Here is a 27,617-nt window from a genome sequence, read left to right as displayed (position 1 = left end):
GACCTCAATCACAGTCAGCTACAAGTAATACACATAAGAACGTATTTTTAAAGCACTTTCTCAAATTAAAAGTAAGTTTCTAGATCTTAAAGTGCATTCTTTTTCTTAAAGATGTAACAACTTGTCCATCAGCAGTCTTCAGGAAGGAATTATATTGTCACATATCCAATGTAAGTGGTGTTGTGAAATTTTTTTTTTCAACAATCAAGTTTTGATTACTGTATATTAATGCTGTTACACACTGTTGCACATATCAATGCACAGTGAATTTACCTTCTAGGCATCACAGTATTAAGAACCATCCATAACTTATTGACTGTTTGAAGAATCCTCCGTGGAACCCCTGAATTCAACAGCTGGCTCATATTGGATGTCAATACTTCTGCATATGGTATAAGTTCACTGGCAGAGATTAGAGTCAAGTGTTCTATAATCTGCATCACTTGTGTGTGATTTACTGGGACAGCTGAAAATGCTAAAAAAAAAAAAAAATTGGCAGTCATAATTTGAAGCTTGCCAAGCAAGAAATCTTACTGCTCTCTTATCCTACTGGCCCAACAAATCAAGAAAACAATTTTACTAAAAAGTAAAACTTTCATACATAGCCAGTTCTGATTAAACCTAAAATAAGAGCCTTCAGAAAAATTCTTGGAAGTACAGTTACTGCAAGTATTATTTCTATAGAACAGCAACAACAAAAACTCACTTTAAACATATTAGTAGCCAGGTATGGTGGCACATGCCTGTAATTCCAGCACTCAGGAGGCTGAGGCAGGAGGACTGCTGTGAATTCAAGGCCAGTGTGGGCTATACAGTGAGTTCAAGACTAGCCTGAACTACATAGTGAGACCCTGTCTCAACATAAAACAAGAACATTTAGTGACCCAAAGACTTATCTCATTTTCATGGGTGATTCAGATTGCTTTTATAAGCAGTAGTGATTTAGAAAAACAGACCATAGTATTGCGCCTGTTAATATTCATACAAAAGCTTCAAACTTTTTGGCTCCTTTACAGTATTTAAGCATCCAGCAGATTGCTGTTACTAAAACTATCTAGTCCTGTCCTTCTCACATAGAGTACTCACTAACCACATCAGCCTTGTAAGCACCTGAGATACAGCTAGTCCAAACCAAAGTATGAGATAAGTATAAAACACATGGCAGAGAGCTGGGGATTTAGCTCAGCGGCATAAGTGCCCGCCTTGCAAGCAGGCAGTCGTGAGTTTGATCTCTAGTACCGATTAAAAAAAAAAAAAACTAAGGAAAAAAAACACATGGCAGAAAAAGTTAATGTGGGTTTGAAAAAAAAAGGAAACTGATTGATAATCTTACATTGATTATATGAAATAATGTATTGGAAGCATATGGTTAAATAAAACAAATACTAAAATTATTTTTGAAGCTACTTCCTCCCTGTCTGAGAACAGGCAGCTGACATGAGTGATGGAGGAGTCACCCATACCAGGAAGCTCATGGGAAAGAAACAGTATCTAAAACAAAAGTTCAAGGCGAACATGGTGGTGCACACCTGCAATCCCAGCATTCAGGAGGCTGAGGCAAGAGGATCAACGCAAGTTCAATGCCACCCTGAGCTACACAGTGAACTTAAGACCAGCCTGAACTGCTTAGTGAAACCTGTCTCAAAAAATAAAACAGAAATTCAGGAAAAAATAGCCAAAATTGACAAGACCACACCACATCTCCTCTCTATGTCTGGGTTTGGAATCCACGTTCATAGTGTAAGACAGCCGGGCTTGGTATAAATTACAATCTCTTAGGTTTTGTAAGGAAAAATACACTCAAACATAGACTTGAAAGGACTGTATGAGAAGAAAAAAACCTCAATGTAACAGTGAAGAAATGCAGGAGCAGAAAGAAGAAAGTTGGGGGTTTCGGGAAGGTGGCAAGGGCCAACGTCAGTCAGCACTGGCAAAACAGAGTCAAGATTCTACAGTGTCATTAACATGCAGTGATTGTACAAACTTTTCACAAGGAGATTAATAAGCCATAAAAGTATTTTAAGAATTAATATTGCCTAGTTGAATCCATGGCTTCATCCATGTTAGACAAGCGCTTACTCTGGCTATAGCCCCAGCTTTCCTTTTAACTTTCAGACAGGGACACTAGAAAGTTTATACAGTGTGACCTGCATTATTTCCACTTTTTTCACAGTGCTGATCTGGAACACTATCTATTAACAGCAAGTATATTGCCTTATTTCACAGCATTTATTTCTAAACATTTAGGACTTTTCTAAAATCATACCATTTTTTACAGTTATATGATATGAAGGAAAAGATTCAAGCATGTCAGTTTGATTCCTAGCACTGCAAGAGAAAAACATGAATACACTTAAAAGAAATGGTTATGGGCCGGGGATATATAGCTCAGCAGCATAAGTACCTGCCTGCCTGGCAAGCACAAGGTCCTGAATGTGATTCCCAGTACCAAAAAAAAAGTTAAAAGTTCCTAAACTCAAAAAGAAATTACTTAAAATACTTAAAAGAAATTCACCAAAACACTAATATACGCCCAGGAAAATTCTGCATGACTCTAAGATTTCAATTAGCTTAGCATCTCCTTGTATTGCTAACAGGGTGAGAGGATGATCAATTTACTATACCTTCTTGAAGCTGTTTAGGAGAGTGGATTTTCGCATTATTAGTCAGCAGCATTCGCCTTAACAGGGCATCGGTCCCTGTGATTTCTTCTTCACAGATCCAGTCATCCACAATACACAGATGTGGGTAGTTAGTTGCAAGGAGACGCAGTAAAGCTGAATGCAACCCTTGAAAATTAACAGCAAGTCAATTAGATTCTCCATTCTTGAAAAACAGAAGATTCCCTACCTTCATTTGCAGGAAGCCAACAGCCAGAAGAAAAAGTTATGCTCTAAACCAGTGTTTTTGACACAAGGATGAGAGCACTCTAGTGTCAGAAGCCTGGAAAGCATTGCTCACGAGCAGAAAAACAGATACCACACCAGATGAACACTGGAGAAATTCTGAAAAGAAGCCCTAGGAACTGGCACCTTGGTATACACATAGCACAGTTCAAGACTCCTGTACAGTAGCTCAGGCTAGAGGATCTGCTTAAAGAAAAATCCCAAAGGAGATAAACAGTGACTTGGGGACTACCACTTACATGAAAAATTCTCAAGTCTTCCCACCTCATGCCAAAGGCAATCAGTAACTGCTTTTGTTTTCGTTTTCTGCAGTTAGGGATTAAACTCAGGGCCTCATAAATGCCTAGGAAAAATCATTTGACATAACAACATGTAAAGAGGAGTGGAGAGGAAAAAAAGTGGGGGAGGTACTCTCCACAGAGGCAAAATCATATGATTTGAAAATGGCTGCCTCAGAAATTCTGATAGGGTTCTATAGAGTGCATACCCTTTCCTCCTTCTGAGAATCACTGAAATGAGTAAAATTAAAGTTGCTCACTTTAAGTGTTTAAAACTGGCACCCTAAGCCAGACATGGGGGCACATGCCTGCAATCCCAGCACTTGGGAGGCTCAGTCAAGAGGGATGCTGCGAATTCAAGGCAAGCTTGGACTCAAAGTGAACAAAGTGAGTTCAAGACCACTCTAAAATGCACAGTAGAACCCTGTCTCAAAAAGACAATAAAAAATTTTTAAATAAAAAAATAACAAAAGTGGCACGTTTCAGTAAAACCTCCCTTTTCCTACAGCAAAGCCTGTTTCTAACATTTTGTTTACAGCAGTTTACCTATGTATGCTGTTGTGTAGTAACAATAAAATGAATAATGCCATAAAAATGGTTATACACAGTACTTTAAGTTAAGTGCTTGGCACATAAGTATACTACCACCACTACTACTATTACTATTACTATTACTACGCTATTATCATCATCATTAGTACGAGTACAATATAGTACCAGCAGGAGTAGTTAAATCAGAGTTTTTAAGATCAGCCATCCCTTCATGCAAGTCAAGTCAAATCGTACATTGTTTAATACCAGTAGAGATAATACCAGCTTTTCTCATAAAAGCTGTGTAAAACTGATGTTTCTATGTTTGACAAGACATTATAACAATCAAAAGTAGTATTATTTTAAGCCAGGCATGGTGACACACATCTATAATCCCAGCATTCCTCAGGCTGAGGCAGGAAAAATTGCAAATTCAAGCCTGCCTTGGGCACTATTATAGTGACTTAGTGGAACCTTGCCTCAAAATAAAAAATAAAATGGACTTAGGATGTAGCTAAGTATGAAAGTCCTGGATTCAATCACAGCTCCTCCCACCAAAAAAAGTTTAAACCACTATATATACAATTAAAATTATCCAAACAGTCACACACACACAAAAAAAAATATTGCTTATGATAGTGCTAACTAATCTATATTTTGTGTTCTCTTTAATAAGACAGATTAATCGCCAAATGATGCTAAATACATCATCATTTCTTTGGAAACAAACTATGCAAAGAAACAGAAAAACCTACATTCAACATTATAAAAAGTATTTAAAAATAATATCTAATTTCTAAAAACTACTACTATACTGGACAGTAGTTAACTATTACATTAATCCATATTCACATATGTGGACTATGGAGCAATGACAAATAAGGTATGCTTGCTTCCATGTAATGATCTAGAAAGAGGTCCAAGATTTGTGGGGCGCTCTCTGAAGAGGCAATGGTATCATTCATAATTGAAGCTATTTTTCTTAACCCCTAGCACTGGGGATGGAACTGAGGGCCAAATCCTGCTAGGCAAGCTCTCTGGCACTGAGCTCCCTTCGTAGTCCTTCCCCCACACCCCCCCACCACTAAGCTACAGCTTTTTATTAATTTTTAAATTCTGAGACAGGCTCTTGCTGATTTGCCCAGATGGGACTAAAACTTGCCATTCTCCGGCCTCAGCCTCCCAGGTAGCTGAGATTATAGATGTACACCACTGAGTCCCCACCAAAAAAGTTTTTATTTATGTCTGTAACTATCAGGCTCAACTATATGAAACTGCTGTTTCTGTAGGTCAAAACTGATGGCCCCTTTAGCCAGGTGTGGTGATGTACAACTATAGTCCCAGTACCTGGGAGGCAGGGGCAAGAGGATTACCATGAGTTCAAGGGAGTTCAAGGCCAGTCTGAGCTACATAGTAAGACTCTCTTAAAAAAAAAAGAAAAAAAATGATGGCCCCCAACTTATGATTGTTCAACCTTATAAAGATATGAAAGCAAGATACATTCATTCATTAGATACTGAGCTTTGAATTTTTATCTTTTCTAGGACCAGCAATATTGTGATAAGACACTCTCTCATGGTACTGGGCAGCAGTGAGCAGCAGGGAATAGCAACTAAATATTCAGCCACACAATTCACAAGGGAAGCAGTGGATCCTCTACACTGTAATGTGTCGCTCAACTAAAACCTTGAGTATTAGATGTATAAATGCATTCTCAACTTTACTTTCACTTATGGTAAGTTCCTATCACTAATAAACCCATCATCAGCAAATACCTCCCAACTCCTACTGTAGCCTTTCAGCCTGTCAAATAAGAATCAGAGAGAACTTTGATCCATTAAAGAAATACAGTTTGGAACACAATCAGTAATTGAGTATCTTTCTTGTTTTTTGCAGTTCTAGGGATTGAACCCAGAATTTTACAAATGCCAGACAAGCATTTTGCCACCAAACCTCCAATGCTTAAATATCTGCAGTTTTATTTGGTTCAACCAATAGAGGAAAATGCCTAAAAATATACACCAAACTGGAAGTTACAGTTTTTTGTAGGAAGAGATAGGTTCCATTGAGTGAGACAATGAATTTGTAAGGGAAGCAAAGAGTAATCTCACTCTTAAATTGTTTGAATTTTTAACACTGGGCATCTATACACTTTATAAATAAATACACATTTTTTGACAATAAATAGTAGTAAAAGACAAGAAAAACAAATACCTCCCAGTTCCTGTTGTAGCCCTTGAGCCTGTCGAATAAGGAATTTGATAGGAATCTGATCCATTAAAGAAGAAGAATATGATTTGGGTTTTCTTTGCATGGCAGCTGTCAGTCAGAGATAAAAAAAAAATACATATGCATATACATAAAAGTAAATCATCAGAGCCAACAGAAATCTTAAACTTTAACCCAAATGAGAACAAAAACATTGCTTTTGGTTTGCCATTAGTATGTTTGTGATACGTAATAATTATGTTCATTTTAGGGAAATGGCACATACATATATTGCATCTTGATCATTTTTAATACCTGCAAGTTATTTTTAATTCACTTACTGAGTGCATTAAAAAATGAAGAATCAAAAAAAAAAAAAGGAAAAAAAAAATGAAGAATCACTATCAAAACAGTGAATAAACAGAAAAAGCAAGAACCTATCTAAGGGAAACATTTGGAAAATGCCCTCAAATTGAAACTCATGGGGAGAAAAATCAATATAGATGAGAGAAGTCATGCGCAGAAGTTTATTACACTAAAAGGACTGGTGAGTTAAGAGCTCCCAAATCTAACAAGAGATTAAATGCAGTCCTAAACACAGGCTTAAATTAAGAGCCTTGTGATCCCAATGCAACATTTTAAAAATTCTTTACTTAACCATAATATATACACTACAGCAGTGATGACCAGTCTTAGCTCACTAACCTCTGTCTCATCTCTATCATATTTTTGTGCCTAGCATCCCATGCTCATTCCAAGAAACTCTGCTGTATACCACATGACTGTATGACACTCTCAAGCAGGAAATCTGCAGTTTGAAAAAGCATATTCACAGGTTTTATTCTTTATGCTGTTCTTTTTCAAACCATGAAATGTTCAGTGGAAAGCTCAACATTTTTCAAACCACTAAAAGGAAAGGCCAACAATTTTTTTGATTAAGCAAAATAAGAATTGGACTACAATAAAAGATTATCATCTGGGGCCCGTCCACTTGCTAGGCAAGGGTTCTACCACTGAGCCTCAACCCAGGCCTCCATATACGTCTTATCAATATACTTCCCTATAAATCAATTAGCATAATTTTGCAGAAATAGTTTATGAGCAAAGAATGTACAGAAGGCAGTCAAAACAGTAATCACAGATTCCAATGACAGTTAAATCCCAGCTCCAATATTTCATACATAAGGAAGTTACTTAATTGCTCTGTGCCTCAGTGTTCTGCCCTGTAAAGATAATCCATCCAATAGTACGGTTGTGATGGTTTTTGTATGTTAACACCTATAAAGTGGTTTAGTAGTATTTGGCACATAATGAGGACTCAAATATCAAGTGGTAAAAGTAAGATCTAAAGCCAAGACTGCAGATGTAGCTCTCTGCTGCTCAGCATGCACTGAGTTTAATCCCTAGCCAACACCCCACACACATACACACAAAAGAAGCAAATAAGAAAGAAAGAAACAAAGAAAATAGAAATTAGGGAGGTAGAAGGATAGAAGAAAGAAAAGAAACAAGTAGAGGAATAGGGAGGGGAAGAGAGAGGAGAGGAGGTGCAAAGTGAGATTTGGAGTCCTCAAGATCAATTAGGGATAAACTAAAAATATCTCGATCTATGAAGCTGAAGACTATAATTTTAAACATATTTTTAAATGATTCCATCAAAGAATCAGCAGCCCATGAAGCCCAACTCTAAACAATTATTATTTCTCTTTACTACTGCTATAAAATATACTATCAAGGATATTCCTAACCCTTCAGTAAAAAACTACAGTCATGAAATGCCTGTAAGAACATTGGTCTATGTAACACAACTGTTCTCATTTATAAATTCCTTCCAGTATAAAGCTCTCAGTGATTCAAATATAACTAAAACCTCATGCTCAGCAAACCTTTAGATACATTTTAAATATAATGCACAAGACCCTTACCGGTTTCTGTGGAACTTTTTTAATTAAAAAAAATTCAAAACTTCCTAACTAACTTATGAAAACAGTGTAAATCTGATACCAAAGTAGGGCCCATTCTAAGAACGTTACAATATTAATTATAAAATGATGTTATAAATCAAGAGGCAAACTATTCTGATAATGGACAAAAATGCATTTATTTGATATATTAACTTTTTTTTTGGTACCAAGGATTGTACTCATGACCTTACACTTGCCAGGGAGGTGCTTATGCTGCTGAGCTAAATCCCAGACCCTTAATATACTAACTTTAAGTGATATCCTAAGAATAAAAGAAATTCAAAGCTGAATAATTCAAAATAAATGTCAGTACCTTTTCTACAAATAATGATAACTTGTCAGGAGATTATAAAGAGCTTATATAAACCATAACATTTTACTGAGAGATGTAAAAAATAACAAATTCATTCATGAGTCAACAAATATTTAAGTGCCTAGTATGTATCAAGTCATATTCTAGATTCTAGAATTATAGTAGTAAATGCAAAAGACAGAAATTAGTATTTATGAAGCTCACATTTTAGTAATTAAAAATAAAACTTATTTCATAATCTAGAAAACAATTTTTCAAGGGTATAATTTCTCTACAAACTATAAGCTTAACATAATTCTGATCAAAATCCCAACACAATTTTCTTTTATGGACCTGGCAAGTTTCTTAAAAAGAGCATGGTGGCACATGTCTTTAATCTCAGCACTCTTGAAGGCTGAAGCAGGAGGATCACAAGTTCAACCTGAATCCAGAGAACTTACTAACTTACCAAGACCATGCCTCAAAATGAAAATAAATAAATAAAGGAGAGGTACTTCAGTGCAAATGACCTGGGTTCAATTCCCAGTACAGGGGAAAACAACTCATGTGAAATATTAAATATGTAAAAACAGACACCCCAAAATTTTTCTTTTTTTATTTTATTTATTTATTTATTTATTTTTGATTCTGGGAACCAAACTCAGGAACTCACACTCAGGACCGCACTGTGCCACTGGTATATTACTGACATTTTTTTTTTCATTTTTTGACACAGGGTCTCACTCTATAATTCAGGCTGGCCCTGAACTCACTGTGTAGCCCAGGCTGGCCTCAAACTCATCCTAATCCTCCTCCTACCTCCTGAGTACTGAGATTACAGGCATGAGCCACCATGTCCAGCAAAAGGTTTTTCATTTTTGTAAGAGGCAGAAGGATGACTTACTTCTCAGAAAAATATAATAATTAAGCACAAAGAAAAAGTTGAAGCTTGAGAATTCACAACCAGTGAACATAAGTTTCTCAAGGACCAGAAAATTATCTTGCTCTGCTAGTGACCAAGGAAATTTCACATATAACAAAAAGACTAAGCAGGAAAAAAAAAAAAAAAGGCCAAAGTGTGGTTTGGTTGCTGCTTAGCTACATCCCACACCTTTCAATTTTATTTTGAGACACAGTCCTACTAAATTGTCCAGGCTGGTCTTAAAACTTGGGATCCTCCTGACTCAGCCTACTGAGCAGGTAGGATAGCAGGCATACACCACCATCCTTAGCCAGATTTTTTAGGGTGTGTTAAGCAAGTTATGTTTTAGTCAGAGTTTGTTGTTTGTTTGTTTTTTGTTTTTTGTTTTTTTCAGTACTGAATCAAACTCACAACCTCACGCTTGTCAGGCGGGCGCCACTGAGCCATATCCCAATAATTAAAGCTACTATTGAGTAAGATTGTATGTAGGATACTACTGGCTGCTTTAAGAACAGACAAACAGCTCTTTATGTTAGTGACTATTGTTTTTAATCTTCAAGAGTATTTGAAAATAAACTGTTTTACCTAATAATAAAATCTTTAGATGGATTCAACAGGAATCAATTTTTTAAATATAAAAACTTGAAATGTAACAATAATATCCATATTTTAATTGGTTAATAGTATACAGGGATTTTTTTTAGACATACTTTGAATCAATAATTAATGATACCCTATAAATTAGTAAAATTTTTACCATCAATTAAAAAGGCATTTTAAAATAGCCAGGCAGGAATTGTATCCCAAATCCAATCTACTCAAGAAGGCTGAGACAGGAGGACTGCAAATTTCAGACTAGGCTGGGCAATTTACATAGATCTTGCCTCAAAATAAAAAATAAAAAGGGACAGAAATGTAGCTCAGTGGTAAAGTACCCCTGGGTTTAAGGCCTGGTATTGGGGGATGGGGATTTTTAAAATAAATACTAACCAGTCAGTCATGATGGCACACATCTATAATCCCAGCATTCTGGGAGGTTGAGACAGGAAGATCACAAGTTCAAGCCCAGCCTGAGCAACTCAGCAACTTACAGAGATTCTGTCTCAAAATAAAAAATAAAAAAAGTCTGGGGATGTAGCTCAATGCAAAGCTCCTGGATTATCCCTCCATAACACAAATAAATATACATATAGTTTATAAGTAAGTAAGTACCAGCCAAGTGAGTATTTAACTAAAAATAATATTTGCACTATAAATATTTTAAACATCGAAAGTAAAGGGCCAGGGATATACCTCAGCAGCATAAGCACCTGCCTGGAAAGTGCAAAAGACTGAGTTTGATTCCCAGCTCCAAGAAAAAAAAAATCAAAAGTGAATATATTTTTAATGACTATGATATTCCAATACTTGTCTCTATCTCGAATTTCAGAATTCCTTATCTGAGCTTCTATATATACCTATTTATTTTAAAAGTCAAAACCACAGAACAGCAGGTTCTAAAATTACAACATAATTCCACAGGCGGGAATAAATGGAAGGCAGAATAAGAACCTTTTTTGGCCACAGACAAAAAAAGTTGCCTCACTGTTGCGACACAGTCTGCAGTTGTTTTTTATTCCCCTTGTAGATGAGAAACTACACTAGAAAAAAATCTCTTAACAAGGGGAAAACTTCAACAAAAAGCTAATCCCTTTATTTGTCTTCTATACCCCATCTCCTCCCTCCTATCGAAGACAACACTCCAAGGGCCATCCTACTTCATCTGTCCTTTGCTTCCCATTAGATTTTTTTTTTAATCCTAAAAAAAAAAAACTTTCTTGATCTCATTTTCCACTCCAGTTATCACATCATCCCTCTTCTTTCCAGCTCCTCAGAAGCGCAGCCTTGCCTCCTCATCAGCTGTGTATCTCCTCTATTCTGTTTTGAATTCATTCATTACAATTTGGCTTTCATCCTCCTACAATTACCTTTTCACCAGCAAAACAGTAGTGGCCAAATGACCCCCAGCAAGCCCTTAAGTAGTCATCGCTGAGCCCCAGTCCCAAGTTTAGTTGCCCTACCAACATCATATGACATAGGTCCTCACTCCTTTTATCTTTTTATTTGAGACAGCATCTCACTCAATGGCCCAGGCTGACCTGTAACTTAGGATCCTCCTCCCTCTGTTTCCTGAAGAGGTGGGAGAGCAGGTCCAGCCACTGCACCTGGCCCAGTGACCTACTCAGTTAGGCTGTTAAGAGGTGGACTGAGCCGTGCACGGTGGCTCACACCTGTAATCCCAGCACTCAGGAGACTGAGGTGAGAGGATCCTTGCGAGTTCGAGACCAGCCTGGGCTACACAGTGAGCTCAAGGCCAGCCTGAACTGCAGAGCAAGACCCTGTCTCAAAAAAAGACCAAAAAAAAAAAAAAAAAAAAAGAGGTGGACTGAGGCGTAGGACTGGTTATGTGCAAATGCATGCAGTACTTCTGCACCAAGTACACAATGTCTTTACTGCACAGACCAGAAAATGATGCTGGAGCCATATTTTATCATACCATAGCTCTGAAAGTAGCAAAATACGAGCAAATGAAATGAGCCAGAACAGCCACTTGCCTAGGTACAACTTACCTAAAGTCTTCGTGTTTGCTAGAAGAGCCTCCTCATAAGACAGGATGTAGTAGAGCACCAAAAGCTGCGCCGTGATACTGAAACGCTGATTAAGGCGGATGCTGTCGCCCTGGAGGTGACACCACAAACTTTACACACTACTACCTGCGTGAGTGCTTCTTCCCCTAACAGTGAAGGATCAAAACAGACTACCTGGTGCTGAAATTTGAGAAGGCATGAAAGGCAATGGACTTACCTAGTTCTTTTAAGACAGGACCAAAATAAAAACCTTCAGCTATTACTCTCAACAGCATTCCTATCAGGCTACCTTGCAAAGGCTTACAGGAATCTATAAAGTATTACGTGAAATTCCCCTGAAGAAACAACTATAAAAAACACAATGAATATTTAACTATATTCATAAAAATCCAACTTTTTCTCTTCTAACAAATTGAGGAAAAAAAATATAAAGTTTTCAATGTATTTGGATTCATAGGAAACTAAGCAGTACTATATTGAACATGTTAAAATACCATAATTCTTTAACAAATACACAATCTTCAAGGTACCTTTAATATTTTAAAATAAAACTTTGTTGTTGTTGTTTTGGTTTTGTTTTTTCAAGACAAGGTCTTACTACATAGTTCAGTCTTGTCTTAATCTCACTATGTAGCCCAGGTTGGCCTTGAACTCCTCGCACTGATCCTCCTGCCTCAGCCTACTTAGTGCTGCGATCACAGACATGTACCATTATTCCCAGGTTTAAAATAAAACTACAGTGCCATGGGGCTGGGGATTTAGCTCAGCAGTATAAGCACCTGCCTTGCAAGCAGGTGGTCATGAGTTCAATCCCTGATACCAATAAAAAAGAAAAAGACAAACAAAAAAAAAAAACCTAGAGTGCCTATTTAACAAACTACTTGTAACTAATAGCATTATTTAACTTTTTAGCATTATTTAATTTTTACAGATGATCGACTGACAATACTGACAATATTATTTTAAATTCAGAATCACCTCAAAGTCTTATTAAGGGAAAAAATATGAAATCAGAAAAAAGGGAAAGGAAAATCAGCTAAAAAATGTAAAAGAACCACTACTTTACCCCAATGACTTCTTGGAAAATATTGAGTATCTCTTGTTCTGTGACTGGCTGATTTGTGGCTTCTGGGTTAGATTTAGAAGCAGGAGTAAGTATAGAATTTATGTACACATCAATTAGAGGAAGTAACTGAGGATGGAGTGGAGTGGAAGTTTCACACAGCTGTCGATAAATCCAATCCTAAAAAAAGTTACAGGCACTGAATCAATTGTGGCAGTAAGAAAAAGCAAGCAAAATTATAGAATCACACGCAGTTTTACATGATTTAGGAATCAGTGAAACTCAGTATTAACTTTTGGTAGTCCCAAATATATTATTGAGTTTCATAATTTTCTTTGACATAAAAACATAAATTATATTTACATTCTAAGTAAGAATACTATCCAGTGAAAGATCAACCAAATAGCACAAGAAGTCTAGTTCTGGGTTTAAATAGTTTTAAAGTAGCAAGGAAAACATTTTCAGTCCCTACTAAATATGTATCTACAGTACTATATTTGTTGTCATGGAAGACTCTACAGCAGAGAAGTTTAGGGAAAGAGATCTTTCTTCAAATATTAATTCATACTAAGAAAGTAACCATAATCAGCACTGATAGGACAATACCACGTAACTATCTTAAAAAAAACACATAGAAATGTCGGAGTATATACTTTATTTGGATTCTTAATTCCTAGCTGGTTAACTGGGTTGTTTGGTTTGGTTTGGTTTGGTTTTTTGAGACAAGGACTCACTATGTAGTTCAGCCTGGCCTTGAACTCACTAGGTAGCCCAGGCTGGTCTCAAAATCAGGTAATGCTCCCGCCTCAGCCTCTGGCATGTGCCACCACGCCCAGCACTTTTTGATAATAAAAACACAAATTGCAATCTAGCTACAAAATAACTTCATTAAATCATTTTAAAAAAGGGCAAATAAAGCAATATATCATGAATACACTGTTCACTGTTTCTTATAAATAAGCAAACTCAAAAAGGTTTATATACCTCCTTTTCTGCAGCCAAATGTATTACACTTAAAATATTTTATATGTACAAATTAGGTATTGGATGGCCTGGCAATAAACTTGCACAGCTAACCAGCAACTCTCCCAATTTGGTGGACGCAACTAAAATTTAGAAAATGGTCATTTCTTCCTAGGTGTTAATGACAGTGTTAATAATAACCAGATGCTATTACTGAGAATTTAAATGGAAGAGTAATAGTTTTACATTTTTTAAACAACAGTGATATTTTTAAAAACTCTGAAATTGAGTCCCTAATAAGTACCTGTATGAATGACTATTAAGTTAGCTAAATGCCACACACATTTGGCACACAAAGCCCACAGTGAAGGCCTACACACTACAACAAAACTGGCTAGGGAGAGAAAACATTAACTTAGATTGTAGTTGGAAATGCAAATACAAAGTCATACTTTAATTGACACTTTGTGCTTGGTAAAGGAACGACTCCTGAGAAGCTGGTAAATACAATGAATAGGTAAAAACCCGGTAATATTGGCACTCAGGTTGCTGGTGACAGGGACCCGAACTGCATGGGCTGTGACAACCTAAAATGTAAAAATAATATGAATACATACAACAGAATCAAATACAAAATTATTTTGAAAGAGAAAAGGCAGATTATCAATTCTTACTGTGTGGTACTTAATATCACATTCTTAAATTAATCTTAAATAATGAGCAAGCATACATTTAGGGATATGTAAAATTCTCTGATTTTTATAAAGCACAAATATGTACATAGTGGCATGATAAGGTAAAAATATACTTATATATAATTTAGAATCATATGATCTGGGCTCAGTGATGTTAGAAAAGTCACTTTATCTTCTGAATCCATTTTCACATCTACAAATGGGAGATTATGTCATCTAACTCAAAGGGTTATTGCAATGAGAAAATATTTTTGAAGACAATTATGTGAATTATAAAGTACCACATAAACAGCGATTGTTATTCTCCACGTGTCGTGCATCGACCTCTACTTGTCTTTCAAAGACTCACCCAGACTTGTGTTCCAATAGATTCAAATTCAATAATGTAAAAAGTAACGTGAGTCTCCTGTGTCCTTCAGGAGATCATCAGTACACTGGAGCACAGATGTGCACATGTGTGAAAGGAGGGGAAGTGCTTGGCATAGGGCTAAGGGTATTAATCACATCCAAGAAGCAACAACCATGTGCCTGTATTTAAAAATACCCATTTTTCAGACATATATATTTTGTATTGTAAGATTTAAGTTGATAAATGAATTTGAGAATTCATTTTAAATTTTAGAATGAACTCCAATGGAAAAAATTCTAATATTTCTAAGTTTATCCATAGACAAAAGGATTGAGACCAGAACAGTCATGTAAATACAGGAATAATACCAAAGCTACATACATTTAAAACATACTTTTTATACAATGGGTTGCCTTATAATTCTTCAAAATGGAATGGATAAGGACCATATTATTAAGGTGATATAAGTTTTCTCCCCCAAAACACTAGAAGAGAAAGTTAAATAAATACTTAAAAATACAAAATAACTTACCTGCTCAGTAAAAATTTCTTGTGTAAAGACAGTTTTCATCCTGCTCAAGGAACTTGGCTTAATTACAATCTAAAATAGTAAAAAGAATTCCAATAGTATGTAAAATATATGGAACACAATCTACTTTAGAGAATTTATTATCTAAACTAGGCATAATACACAATATGCATGTTCAGAGGCACCTTCTAAAACCCAACGTTAAAAGATGTTTTTCTTCAGAAAAAGAACCAATATAATGTAAGTACTTAGTAAAAGCAGGGCTGGTGGCACACATCTGTAGTCTTAGCTACTGGGAGAGGCTGTGGCAGAAATGCTTGAGCCCAGGGGTTTCAGGTCAGCCTAGACAACATAGCAACACTGACCACAAAGCTGAATACACTTGCCAAGTATACACAACGCCCTGACTAGAACCCCTGCACTGCAAAGAAGAAGGGAAGAGAAGAGTACACAAGCGAGGGTTTGAGAAGGACAGGGAAGGGAAGGGAGGGGAGGGAAGGGCCAGGGAAGAAATAATATACTACATAAAAACAATGGCAATAATTTTTTCATGGCAAAGTTAAATAACTAGCAAGAAAGACTGGAAAAATCATTTGTAAAATATTCTACTTCATAACTTTGCAAGACACTATTATGCATCAACAGATTTAATAATAGCCTTCTAAGTTAAAAAGTAGAGACAAAACATTATCACACTCACAAGTTAACTGTAAAACACGTTCCAACTTCAATACTGGATAAAATATGTGCCTTAAAATTAGTAAAACATATAAAGTATAATGGCATATCATTTTATATATAAGGTACTTGGGTTCAAGTCACAGTACAACAAAAATAGTTACATTGTACTATAATATTTAGATATAAAGCATTAATCATATACTAAGTTTTATTGCATCTTTTGTTTTGTTTGCAGCACTGGACATGGAACCCAGGACCCTTTATACTGAGCTATATCTCCACCCTTTTTTTAAAGAATTTTTTTGTTTTGTGAGAGGGTGTCCTAAATCCCTAATTTGCTAAGGCTGAGCTTGAATTCATTATGCTGTCTCCACTTCACAGAGTGCTGGAAAGCATCTAGTGCTGTGTTTTGGTTTCTTGCAGTGCTGATCAGTAAGTCTTTCATCTAAATTATGAAACACTAGAACATTAACAGTGTCTACTTGATTATCACTAACTGATGGGAATAAGATGTTTTTCTACACTTTCCAAACTGTCTGCACTGAATACCTATTTTTCCTTAAAATAAATTGTTCACAGTGTATTTTTTTATTTTTATCAGTACCGGGGATCGAACTCATGATCGCCTGCTTGCAAAGCAGGTGCTTATACCACTGAGCTAAATCTTCAGCCCCCACAGTGTATTTTCTTAGAGCACCTGATAAAACTTCACATTTTTTTGTTTTTGTTTTTGTTTGTTTTTTTGATACAGGGTCTCACTTTGTAGTTCAGGGTGGCCTGAACTCCTTTGTAGCTCAGTTTGGTCTAGAACTTCCAACAATCCTCCTGCCTCAGCCTCCCGAGTGCGGGGATCACAGGCATGCACCACCATGCCCACTCTAACTTCAAACTTTTTTTTTTTGGTACCAGGGATCAAGCTCATGACCACATGCTTGCAAGGCAGGCACTTAGGCCACTGTGCTAAATCACCAGCTAACTTTAAACAACTAAAATGACTTAAATGAAAACAATGTATTTATTTTACACTCAAAAACACCCTCTGATTTGGAAATATCTTTTAGAAAGAAAATTACCTTCATTCCCAAAGTGGAGCAGACTAGGTCAATGATAGCATTCAGCTGATTGCTGTGAAAGTACATAGCCACCAACAATAACATCTCCCCAAAAGAAGCAGAGACACCTGAAGTGCTGTTACAACAAAAAAATAAGAATTTCCAGAGAATAAGAAAAAGATTTTCAGCTCAATTTCTCCGATGTTATTAGAAGTAAACTCACCTCTCAAAGTAAGCTTCTTCCTTTATCATCCAACTTAGCCACACCACCATCAGCTGCTCCTGTTCAGGGGTGCTGCGCAAAACACAACACAAGTCATCAGCTTACACTGGATTTACCAGCATATGAGTAAGAAAGCATTCAGAAATTAGCTTTGGTAGGCATTATTTTTCCCTCTCTTATTCTGAAATATCCAGTTGAATGCACTGTTTGCTAAAATGGACCATTCCTTACAACTGAGAGATGAGGTGGCTCTAGAGTTCAAGGGTGACAGTCAGCTCTCAAAGTCTTACTGTATTTGAAAGTTGAGGACAGTGAACATCCTGATATTCCCTAGAAAAGCAAAGACTATTTGGGATGGAAATTTTAAAAGGACTGTATTAACAGTCAACACTAATCTAATGCTAAAACTTAAGTACCAATACATCAGAATCTGACTACTAGGCAATAACAAATTAGTCCATCTTTACCAGCAAAATGAAGACCAACTAACAGAACAATTTTTAGAATTCAAAGCTACAGAGAAATAAATGATTACTAGATCTAATTTTACACCCTCCTGATACTCCACTAAAATTACATGAAAAGAAATTTGTTTCTTTTTTTTTTTTTTTTTTTTTTTTTTGGTCTTATTGAGAGACAGAGTCTTGCTATGTACCTCAGGTTGGCCTTGAGCTCACTTTGTAACCCAGGCTGGTCTTGAATTCTCAACAGTTTTCCTGTCTCAGCCTGCCAAAGGCTCAGGAAAAAGGCAATTTTTTTTTTTTGTCTTTTTCCTTTTTACTGGTACCAGGGATCGAACTCACAACTGCCTGCTTGCAAGGCAGGCGCTTATGCCACTGAGCTAAATCCCCAGCCCCCAAAAAGGCAATTTTTTAAAAGACATAAAAGTTGAATAGGGTGCCTGGCAAGTACGAGGTCATGAGTTCAATCCCCAGTACCGCAAAAAAAAAAAAAAAAAAAAAAAAAAACACAGTTGAACAGGAACAACACAAAACACTACTGGAAGCTAGAGAACATTTAGGTGAGAGGTAACCAACTTTACAACCCTGAAGCAGCAGAATACTAAACAGGTAGAAGGGCGGAAGTGTAGAGAGACTGAAAGAGGAGGACACACGAGGTAAGTAGTAGATGTCCAAATCATCTCCGTTCCACACATCAGAGAAGGCTAACAAATGAGTGTGTGTTTAGAGGTGGTGAAGCAGTTATTAAGGAACAACCAGCTGTATCTGGAGTGACATTCTGAGAGCACCATAAGAGAGCTAAGTGAAGCACTATGTTGCACGCTGAGATTCACCAATCCTGGCCACTCACTTCTAATTTTGTTCACGGGTTACACTCCAGGCAACAGGACAGTCTTCTCTCAAGCTCCAATCAGCCCAAGAGTTTCCTAAAGACCTATCTAGGCATTTTGATGTTCTAACATATTCTCCAGTTTCCTACTCATAAATAACAACAATCAAGACAATCAATTACACCTGTAATCCCAGCACTTGGGAGGCTAAGGCAGGAGGATCACTGCAAATTCAAGGCAAGCCTGGGCTACAAAGTGAGCTCAAGGTCAGCCTGAACTAAACAGTGAGACTGGGCTCAAAAAAACAAAAAGAAAAAAGAAACAGTAGATACCTAGCTTCTAACTAGAAAAGACCAAAGAAAGTACCTCAGAGAAAAGAAGAAGTACACAAAAAGCCCCTTCAAAATTTCACTGATATTCACTGATATTCCTAATTTTAGTACCATTAACATTATAACAAACATCAATAATATTATGCAAGCATAAAAGAATAGATACTATAAAGGAATATTCAAAGAACAAAAAGAGTTCTTAGAAACTCTTTATTGTCTTCTGACAAACACTGGGACCAGGGATATAGCTCAGCAGCATAGGGCCTGCCTGACAAGTGCAAAGTCCTGAGTTCAATTCCCAATTTCAAAAAAAAAAAAAGAAATTAAACAATGAGTAGTAAGTTGAGGATCAAGCTGAAGACAAATCCTAAAAGGTAAAATAAGCAGCTTCTTTCCATAGTGATAAAAATATCTTAGGATTAGATTGTGATGATGTCTGTACAATTCTGTCAGTAACCAAAACCCACTGGATTCTATACTCTATATGGCTGAATTCTATCAGTATGCAGATTACATTGCAATAAAAATTTTTTTTCTTTTAAAAGGACAAGATAAAGGTGGGAAAAGATAAGAAAATAAAATGACCATTTCAGCAAGACTCATTCAAGTAAAACTAGGGTTCTTGGAATTTTTGTTTTTGATGTTTTGTTTCTGTTTTTGTCTTTTGAGACAGGGTTTCACTATATAGTACAAACTGGCCTTGAACTTGCTATGTAGTATACGCTGGCCTTCAACTCACAGTGAACTTCCTGCCTCAGACTCCTGAGATTACAGGTATGTGCTACCATGCCCAGCTAAAAAGAGATTTTTGACAAAGAAAACTCAAAAAGCGAAGACATTAGCAACAATTTAATCCCAGTGAGGTTCCTAGATCTGAACAATATGAAAAGGTTTACTTATTCAGGACAATAAATAAGAACGGAGACCATGGCACATCATCTAGAAATTTTAAATCCTTAGGGACAAATGCTAACTCTACAAGTTTATACATTGAAAAAGAGCAGGCCAAAGGACTAGGAATCAGAATGTCAGACCTCTCAACAGCACCAGGAGTTAAAGGACAGTGGGGCAACACTGAAAATTTTCCAAAGGAAAAATTTTTTTTGGTACTGGGGATCAAACTCACACTGCACTTGCCAGGCAGGCACTGTGCCACTGAGCTACATCCCCAGCCCAATTCTTTCTTTTTTTTTTTTTTTTTTGCCTTTTTCCGGTACCAGGGATTGAACTCACGACTGCCTGGTTGCAAGGCAGATGCTTATGCAGCTGAGCTAAATCCCCAGTCCCCAATTCTTTCATTTTTCAATTCTATAATTGATCAATCACATACTCAAATGTCAGAAGACAATAAAGGCATCTGCAGAAATCCCAGTTTCAAAAGACTACTCCTTACATAACCATTTTCTCAGAAGCATAATGAGGAAGCAAATGAAAAGAAGACAGGAAATAAAGGAAACAGGAGGTTTAGAAAAAAGCATGAAGCAAATCCCCAGCATGACAATGAAGAGGGATTCTTAGAGGTAAGATGTGCAGCTGTGTTCCAAACTTACGCAGATGGAAAATGCTCTACCAGAGATTTCTAACAAAGATTAAATTTACAGACTATTAGCTAAATCAGAACATGCCTTTAAGATTCAGATCTACAGAGAGATTTGCATTAATGGTACAAAGAACATAAATCAAGTTACAATCAAAAAGTAGGAAAATTATTAATATCAAACAAAGAGATCATCTACTATAGGATTGTATTCTCCATAGTTATTACATAATTATATGTAAAACCATAAACAACTACTGATCTAATCAAAATCATAACTGTATAAGGTGAGGGAGAATAGGAAGGCTATGTGGACACTTTTTGAGACAGTCTAAGACAAAAAATACCAAAATGTATCAAATACAAACATATCAGTAACAACTTAGTAGCCATACTCAAAACAATTAGCTAAAGAGTTGAAAGGTATTGTGCTGAGGGAAGGGATAATAGGGAGAAGGTCAGGACTGCTATTAGTTTGGTTTTTCATTTTTATTTTGTATTGTTTGTTTTTGGGTTTTTTTTTTTTTTTTTTTTTTTTTTGCCAGTTCTTGGGATTGAACCCAGAGTCTTTGCACTGACTTAGACCTTCAATGCACACTTTTAATTTTTTTGTCCTTATAGACAGTCTCACTCAGAGCCAGGCATAGTGGTACACCCCTGTAATCCCAGCACTCGGGAGGCTGAGGCAGGAGGATCACTGCAGTTGCAAGTTGCCTGGGCTACAAAGTGAGCTCAAGGCCAGCTGGAACTGCATAGCAAGACCCTGTCTCAAAAAGACCAAAAAAAAAAAAAAAAAAAAAAAAAAAAAAAAATAGAGAGATAGAGAAACTTACTAAGTAATAAACTGCCCAGACTGGGCTCTAAACTGTGATCCTCCTCCCCTAGCCTTCCAGAATGCTGGGATTATAGACATCTGGATTACCAGGCCCATCTTAGTTTTAAAAAAATCTTAAAGAACTATTTTTCCTTCTTTAAACAATATTCTTTTAAAAACTCTGATAAAGCCAGGCGTGGTAGCTCACACCTGTAATCCCAGCACTCAGGAGGCTGAGGCAGGAGGATCTTGGGAGTTCGAGACCAGCCTAGGCTACAAAGTGAGCTCAAGGCCAGCATACACTGCATAAAGAGACACTGTCTCAAAAAGACAAAAAAAAAAAAAACTGATAAAAGATAAATGACTGAAATACAACAGATGTTAGTGACTTGCTTTTTTAAAAAAACATACAAGGGCTGGGGATTTAGCTCAGCGGCAGAGGTGCCTGCCTTGCAAGCAGGCAGTCGTGAGTTCAATCCCGGTACCGATAAAAAAGGAAAAAGACAAAAAAAAAAAAAGATACAACTGTTCATAGCTAGGCAAAATTTGTATAGTAAACTCTTAATCTAATGCTGTATGTACTTTCTTTTTCTCAGTACTAGAGACCAAACCCAGGGCTTCACACATGCTAGGCACTGTCTCTTCTAGTGACCTATACTTCCAGACCCTGTCTACCCATTTGAATACATAAATGAAACCAGACTTTGAGAAAGCAGAGGAACTTATACAGTAGCATACCTGACAAGTGTGGAAAAGGCCAGTAGCATACAAAACGAAAGGGAAACAAAGCGAACCCCAGCTGGTGTAGCAGGAGGACGACTTGTCATCAACTGCAGTAACTGTTCAGCTTCTTCTTCAGTTGGTCTAAAAAGCAATGCATGATTAGGCTTTTTAAATTGAAGGAAGAAAAAAAAATTAAAGAAGAAAGAAAACTTCACAACACTATTAACCTTTCTGATACATCTTTTTTTTTTTTTTTTTTTTTTTTGTCTTTTTCGTTTTCACCGGTACGGGGGATCGAACTCACGACTGCCTGCTTACAAGGCTTATGCCCCTGAGCTAAATCCCCAGCCCCTGATACACCTTTTTTAACAGTATAATGACACCACACTATAGAACCATTAACATCTAAAGTTCTCAAAAGCAAAACTTTTAAGAACTTACAATTATAGGGCCAGGGATTTAGCTCAGCGGGATAAGTACCTGCCTGGCAAGTGTGAGGTCACAAGTTCAATCCCCAGTTCCAAACAAATATAGACAGACCTCACTTTTCCCAGTAGTGTGAGATCATAAAAAGGAACACACAACTAAAACCACACAATACAATCTTAATAATGAATGGTGAAAATTACAATTGCACTGTGACTTGCTCAATATTTTTGTCAAAACATGAAAAACTTATAATGCATACAGAAATGAAAAAACTAATAGTTACATGGCACTCTGTAACGGAAAGCACTAGCAACATTGGAAATTTTGTTTTGTTTATTTGGGAACAGCCCTTGCCTTCTATACATTGTGTAACTTGTAATATACAGCATTTTTTTTTCTATGCCTTACTGAACTGTCATATACTCTTCTAGGTTTGGCTCAGCATCCAATGTTTTGTCCTTTACAGTTTCACTTCCAAAACACCTGAGAGTTCCTTTAATGTGAAGATGTTTGCATGTATCTCAACCTTGAAGAAAATATCATTCTTTTCTTATAAATCACTTTCTTCATTTATGCCAATAGGTTTACCTTTGCTAATTTCCCCTGGCTACACATGGAGGGTCTCTCAAATGGTGCCAGTGTCAAAATTCATACCATTGGCTATTTCAATTTATGTCTGGCTCAAATGTCATTTTCAGTGTTAATTTTTTTTTTTTTTTTTTGGTCAAATAGACCAAATATACTTATACTTTCTTCTTCACTCGCCAATTGCCTCTTTCAGTTATCCATTTTTATAAGTGGCATAGGTTTATCACCAAGAGCCAAGGAAGCAATATAATTACCACTTTGCTGTCTATGCATGAATCTAATAAGAGATGGGTGGTATTTAGTCACCAACAGACTTTGAAAGAAATAATGCTGGTGGTCACTAACAGACCCAAGTTTAGTTATACAGTGCTATATATCCTAAAGAACTCACAGCAAAGTTTGCACTTTATACAATTATTAGATTGATACACTGTGGTGACTGAAATTTGGACACTATTGAGGGATGAGTTTTTGAGTTTTTTGATTCTTTGGTGCCGGGGATCAAACTCATAACCTCGCATTTGCCAAGCAGGCACTTACACTGCTGAGCTAAACCCCCAGCAGGGGATGAGTAAACTCAAGTAACTGAAATTCACCCATATCAAAGTGACCATTGAGGACATTATTCAAAAGGATGCAGTACAAGGAATAAAAAACTTTGTTCTTAACAGCCACATTATCAGTTTATGACCTCAGTTGAAAAAGAAAACACAGGAGGGGCTGGGGATTTAGTTCAGTGGCATAAGCACCTGCTTTGCAAGCAGGCAGTCGTGAGTTCAATCCCTGGTAGCGATAAAAAAAATAAAAGAAAACACAGGAGAGATTTACTTCAACTAGCTGCATGGGTGGAGGGTAAAGAGCCACATACAGACCATTCAGTAGAAGTTGTAAGCTGTGGTGAAATTACCAGTTTCTTTATATCGTGATCAGAAATTAATAATGGTCCCTCCGATATTTTGATAATTCTATCACAATCACACTAAAATAAACACGTTTCTGATAGGAATATTTGGCTTTAGAATAGCAATCTTAAATGTAGGCCAGGCTACTATCTGAGCCAAAAGAAAAACTCTCATTTTTTTTATATAAAAAGGCCTTAGGCTCACTTTCCTGGGGTTAGAAAGAAGAAAGTAAAATGGCAAAAAGGTAAAGTATCAAAAAATAGAATACTTGAGGCCAGCGATCCCCATCAAAGCACAGTACAGACGCAGGAGTGCACTGGCTTTCACAACGTGCTCTTCCTTCAGCCCCGAGTACACCGACACGTTGGGCTCCATCTCCACATCAGCTTCCTCCACAATGCGAGTGCTTCTGACTGTGGGAAGAATGCCCATCAGCTCCAAAAGAAGCTGCCTTCTCATCTGCCAAAGGACAGAGCTGCTGGTCTCTCTTTTTCTCTGAAAGAAATATGAATCACACACAGAAGAAAACATGGAGCATTTTACTAAAGTGAAAGGAAGCTCAAACAGACTTACCCATTTAAAAACACTTGACACTGACCCATTCAAAGAAGCTGTTGTAACTCAACAACTCATGTAACAATTCAAGTAAACTCCAATTTTACAGGTCTGTTGGAAGACTATTCTGTTCACCCTGATTTGGACAGGATGCAGAGGGAAGACCAAATTAGTGATTATTTGAATTATAGTATTTTCTTCTTTTTTTGTTGTTTTTTTGAGACCGACTACTCATTATGTAGTCCAGGCTGGCCTACAACTCAGTAAGTAGCCCAGGCTACTTGAACTCATACCTTCCTGCCTCAGCTTCCCAAGTGCTGGGATTATAGGTATGCACCATCACACCCAGAAAATTATAGATTATTTAAATGATACTTTGTAAATACATAGTGTAGGGCTGAACACGTAGCCTAGTAGTAGTATGATTGCCTAGCTTGTACAAGCTGCTGGGTTCAACCTACAGCAAAAAGAAAAAAATAATAAGTGAATACACAATGTAGTACAGCAAGAAATACTCAAATTGTGGAGAAGATGATCTTGAGTTTAAGCCTAGCTCTCCTACTAGATGATTATGTACTTTTAAGTACATGAGATAAATTCTCTGAACACAATTTATTTTACTGACAAAGAAATGAATATTTCATTAATAACATTTAGCTAGTAGTTGTAATTAAGAGTTAACAAGTCTATAACCCTCACAGTTCCTCAGGCGGAGATGATGTTTTAACCATCTCTGACTCTGCAGAACCTTACTCTATGTCTGGTAAGTAGCCAGTAGCGTTGGATCTGCTAAGTAAGTACAAGAATGAAAAAGGAAAGATAATAACATGAAAGCAGTTCTAACATAAAGGGTTACTTGTTTATTATTCTTAGAGCATTTCCAAGTATAATATAGTAAACCTGCTTTAATAGTAAAGTTTAATAATTGAAAGAGAAAAAATATATGGCAAAGAAGGAAAACCTAGAAGTTACCAGCGGCTTGCAGAGGAAAGAAGGAACAGAGTTTAATGGGTACACAGTCTCTGTTTAGGATGACTTTGGGTTTTTGTCTGAAAAGTTCTAAACATTTTTTAAAAAAAGAAGTTCTAGAAATGGATAGCAATGATGGTTGCACAGCATTGTAAATATAGTTAGTGCATGAAATGTACACTTCACAACAATTAAATGATACTAGTTGTATATGCACATAAACACATACATATGTACAGATTAAAATTAAAGAGTGTAACTTACTGGTGACTAATGCAGTAGTTCTTGTGAGTCTGACCCAGAGCCCTGGGAATTTCTAAGACCCTTTCACAGAAGTCAAAAGGGCAAAAGCTTTTCCTTAAAAATACAGTGCCTTTTCTTCCCCTCCCATCTTATTAACCTACAGTTTATTTTTCCAGAAGCTTCTATAAGCGAAATGACAAGAGCTGAAAAATGTAAAATACTTTTATTCTCAGTAAATGTTTTGGTTGCTTCTCATTTAAAAATCAGCTCACATTAAAGAGTAATTACTACTATTTTTAATGAATTAAATATTTCAAATATTTCCGTTGCATTTTTAATGAGAAACATCAAAAGATAAAAGTCATGCAAATAAGTGCTCTTTCACATTCTCAATGATTTTTCAAAATGTAAGGACATCTCTGAAACTAAGTTTGAAAACCACTGATCTAATGATAACTGTCTAAAAAGTGTTTCTTCCTCTTTTAGTAACTGCCAAAACATCTCATCCATACCCGAAACAGATATTTAACTCTCACCTGCTGTCCATTTCGGATAAAAGTTCCAAACCAAGTCCGGACCTTTGCATTTGTTCCAAGAAGCAAACCACTAACAAAACAAACCAGGTCACTCACTCCATCTTCACAAGTTTCACTTTTAGTATGATCCAAAGTCAAAGCCACTCCAAGGCCTGGCAAGTGACATTCTTCCACCTACCACAACAAAGCAAACAAATTAAACTCAGTATCATAAGGAAAAGATAAGGATGTTTCAAAATCTAAAAGCATCTAACCCAGGCGTGGGGGCTATTCCTGTCATCCCAGCCTCCCTCTGGAGGCAGAGGCAGGAGGATCACAAGTTTGAGGCAAGCCTGGTCTACTACATAGTGAGTACAAGGCCAGTCTGAACTATATAGTGAGACTTTGTCTCAAAAAAAAAAAAAAGAGAGAGAGAGAGAAGAGTAACTCATCCAATATATAATTAACATTCCCAAACTCTAAAAGATTCTTCCTGAGAGAAGTATTTTGTCCTAACACAGAATAAAGGGCTTTGTGTCATAAAACAACAGAATCTCTTACCACCATGCCTCGGACCTTGAGGGCCTGAGAAGGATTCATTTTACACAAGAAGCGTAAAGCATCTGTCCTGCGCCTTCCCCCAAGACTTTCTTCATCTTGTCGCTCTCCATTTTTGATCAGACCTCTACAAACTAAATAGGTAAGACAGTCTATTACTCCAAGATATTTGTAAGGAAGATGTTATGAACTGGGCATGGTGGCACACACTTGTAACCTCAGTACTCAGGAGACTGAGCAAGAGGATTCAAGGACAGCTTGCCCACATGGAATCTCCCTTAAAGGGTTGGGGATGTAGCTCTGTGTTACAGCTTTGACTAGGTCTTGGGTTCAAGCCCCACAATCAAAAAAATGAAAGAAAACAAGAACTCTATGTTATATTAAAATAAAAAGATAAGCCAGGTGCGGTGGCATATGCCTGTAATCCCAGAACTTGGAAGGCTGAGGCTGGAGGATCATCGTAAGATTGAGACTAGCCTGGGCTAAAAAGTGAGCTCAAGGTCAGCAGGAAATGCACAGCAAGAACCCGTCTCAAAAAGACCAAAAGAAAAAAAAAAAGCAAAGCCAATTGTAGCGGCCTGTAATCCAGGCATGTGTTGAGGCTGAGGCAGAAGGACTACTGTGAGTTTGAGGCCAGCCTGGGCAACAAAGTGAGTTTAAGGCCTCCCTGAGTTACATTGTGAGGATCCTGTCTCAAAAAAATAAATAAACAAAAAAAGTAACTTTATAAAAAATAAATAAATAGAATTAAGTGATAAGAAAATATATATAGGGGGCTAGGGATTTAGCTCAGTGGCTTAAGTGCCTGCTTTGCAAGCGGGCGGTCATGAGTTTGATGCCTGGTACCGGTAAAAAAAAAAAGAAAAGAAAATATATAT

At 36.8% G+C, this 27,617-nt stretch overlaps 1 protein-coding gene across 2 annotated transcripts in view; it reads right to left on the bottom strand.

Moving 5' to 3' along the window:
• The window catches only part of Ints2 (integrator complex subunit 2), a 52,108-nt gene that overhangs the window by 15,756 nt on the left and 8,735 nt on the right, over window positions 1–27,617 (bottom strand). For both annotated transcript variants that reach the window (XM_063250880.1, XM_003469452.5), the window contains exons 6-18: window positions 26,743–26,873; window positions 26,203–26,376; window positions 24,168–24,394; window positions 21,996–22,121; window positions 17,284–17,355; window positions 17,082–17,196; window positions 15,331–15,399; window positions 14,207–14,341; window positions 12,795–12,971; window positions 11,711–11,819; window positions 5,930–6,034; window positions 2,625–2,789; window positions 274–475 (exon numbers count right to left, since the gene is read on the bottom strand). In XM_063250880.1, the coding sequence (XP_063106950.1) occupies window positions 274–475; window positions 2,625–2,789; window positions 5,930–6,034; window positions 11,711–11,819; window positions 12,795–12,971; window positions 14,207–14,341; window positions 15,331–15,399; window positions 17,082–17,196; window positions 17,284–17,355; window positions 21,996–22,121; window positions 24,168–24,394; window positions 26,203–26,376; window positions 26,743–26,873 (1,807 nt within the window). The remainder of the gene's footprint in view (window positions 1–273; window positions 476–2,624; window positions 2,790–5,929; window positions 6,035–11,710; window positions 11,820–12,794; window positions 12,972–14,206; window positions 14,342–15,330; window positions 15,400–17,081; window positions 17,197–17,283; window positions 17,356–21,995; window positions 22,122–24,167; window positions 24,395–26,202; window positions 26,377–26,742; window positions 26,874–27,617) is intronic.

The sequence above is a fragment of the Cavia porcellus genome, unplaced genomic scaffold (genome assembly GCF_034190915.1).
Source record: "Cavia porcellus strain 051 isolate PalLab524CR breed Dunkin Hartley unplaced genomic scaffold, mCavPor4.1 scaffold_6, whole genome shotgun sequence".
Taxonomy (NCBI): domain Eukaryota; kingdom Metazoa; phylum Chordata; class Mammalia; order Rodentia; family Caviidae; genus Cavia; species Cavia porcellus.
This window is presented reverse-complemented; position numbering and strand designations above follow the sequence as displayed.